This window comes from Notothenia coriiceps, unplaced genomic scaffold, assembly GCF_000735185.1.
Source record: "Notothenia coriiceps isolate Sejong01 unplaced genomic scaffold, NC01 NC01_scaffold00009925, whole genome shotgun sequence".
NCBI lineage: Eukaryota > Metazoa > Chordata > Actinopteri > Perciformes > Nototheniidae > Notothenia > Notothenia coriiceps.
In genome coordinates this window covers 669-2,562 of record NW_011342626.1, presented here as the reverse complement: position 1 = coordinate 2,562, position 1,894 = coordinate 669, and the positions used below count along the sequence as shown (strand labels likewise).

At 54.8% G+C, this 1,894-nt stretch overlaps 1 protein-coding gene across 1 annotated transcript; it reads left to right on the top strand.

Annotated features, from left to right (window-relative positions):
* The first annotated feature begins 261 nt into the window (after positions 1–261).
* Positions 262–1,546, top strand: znrf1 (zinc and ring finger 1). The gene has a single exon (XM_010771368.1). The coding sequence runs from the start codon at positions 1,049–1,051 to the stop codon at positions 1,544–1,546; it is 498 nt and encodes a 165-aa protein (XP_010769670.1). The 5' UTR covers positions 262–1,048.
* Positions 1,547–1,894: the final 348 nt, after the last annotated feature.

Sequence of the window (1,894 nt, the reverse complement as noted above, 5' to 3'; positions counted from 1 at the left end):
TAAAATTGGATATGCAGATGGACATCTGTTTTTAGAGCTATATATTGACAGTTTTGCTTATAGTCTTGCTAACATAAGTAAAGTCAAAACTATCTAGGATCTAGTAGGCTATTGCTGTAGAAGAGGTCTACCTGGTGTCACTTATTTATTCACCTCGTCACCTCCTAAAATAAATGCCCCCTGATTCAGAGGACTTTAAGGTCACACTGCAGTCAACAGCCCTATTGAGTGTGAATTAAAGCAAAGTGTATTTGCCTTCTCTCAGCAGCCTACTGTCTCCTATCCTGTCTATAGGCTATTTATGATCCGGGCTTGCGCACTGAGCGCCTCCATTGTCTGGCCAGCAGCAGCAGAAGCAGCGGCGGCGGAGCGGAGAGCAGCGGAGGGCTGATGTGAGCGCACGGGAGCGGCTTCACTGTGACCCGATCCCCGCGAGAAAAAGCGACAGCTGTTCGGACAACACCGGACAGACATCACGGACCAGACGTCATTGTTTTTTTTTTTCAAAGGCAGACTGTCGTCGGTCAGACAGGCAGCAACAGTTGTCACGATGTCTGAGATCAGATGAGGCGGGAGCAGAGGAGCGAACACTGCGGCGCTGCTGTGCTCCCGGCCGGGCGGGATAAACGTGTTGCTGCCGCGTCCCGCCTGCGATGATACCGCCGTGCTAACCACCTGGGGCAGCGAGGGGAGTGAGCTGTAACATCGTTGTGTCATTCAGGACTATCGGCGTCACTCGGCTCCTCAGACATCCCCCGGTTGTGTCCCGGTTGTGTCTGCGGGTGAGCTGAATCCAGACTTCGGGGCGGGCTCATGTTCTGCTCGGCAGCGGAGCGGGCTGTTGCGTCTGCAGAGAGTCAGAGCTGACGAGCCTGCTGCCGAGACACAAGGACAGACAGACAGACAGAGACAGACAGACAGGCAGGCCGAGAGACAGACAGGAGCGAGGGGAGGGGGGCGACAGCCTGTTTCGGCTCTCTCGACCCTGTGCGGATCGAGCCGAGACCCCTCCTGTTTCCGAACAGAACCCACATATCTCCCGCTTTGGATGGGTGGAAAGCAGAGCACGGCGGGCCGGCCCCGGGGTGCTTTCCCCGGTGTCTCTACAGATGACAGCGCAGTGCCACCCTCGGCCCACTTCGGCCACTACCGGCCGAGCGGCACCATGGGCCTACGCAGTCGCTCGGTGAGCTCCGTGGCCGGGATGGGCATCGACCACAGCCCCGCCATGCCCTTCGGCTTCTACACCCCCAGAGGTACGGACTCGGACAGAGCCGTGGGGGGGTCAGGGGGCACTACCGCCGCCCTCCACGGTACCGGCTACCAGGACACTGGGGGAGGGCACCACACGGAGGGGGTGCTCTATCTGGGGTCCCGGGGGTCGCTGGCTGACACCTTGCCCCTGCACATCGCGCCCCGCTGGTTCAGCGCGCACAGCGGTAAGCATGAGCTCTGCACACACGCACGCGCACACACGCATACTTTTAGTGACGCTGGAGGATTAATCATCGCAGAAATCCTCAGACAAATCACTCCGACACCTTGAGTCACGTACACCTTGTTTACCTGCGGGAGGAAGGACACCTTTGCAGTGTCATTAAATTGCATGGCTGTGTAGGGAAGTTCAGACCAGTCTGAGGATGCTAAGAGAGAGAGAAACACAGCAGATTTACAATTTGTTTTAGCTTTAGGCCTAAATACAAGCAGACCCTTGTAACAACATATGTTTCCCTCAGGTTCCTACCCTGTGTTTGGAAATAATTCAGCTTCTTAACACTTTATATTTCACTTGCTCTGAATCTGAATTCTAAACATTCTTTTTTAAAAACACACACAATGTTGATCAATTCTGGTCCAACACTCAGAGAAAAGTTGTTATGGTAATTAGATACAT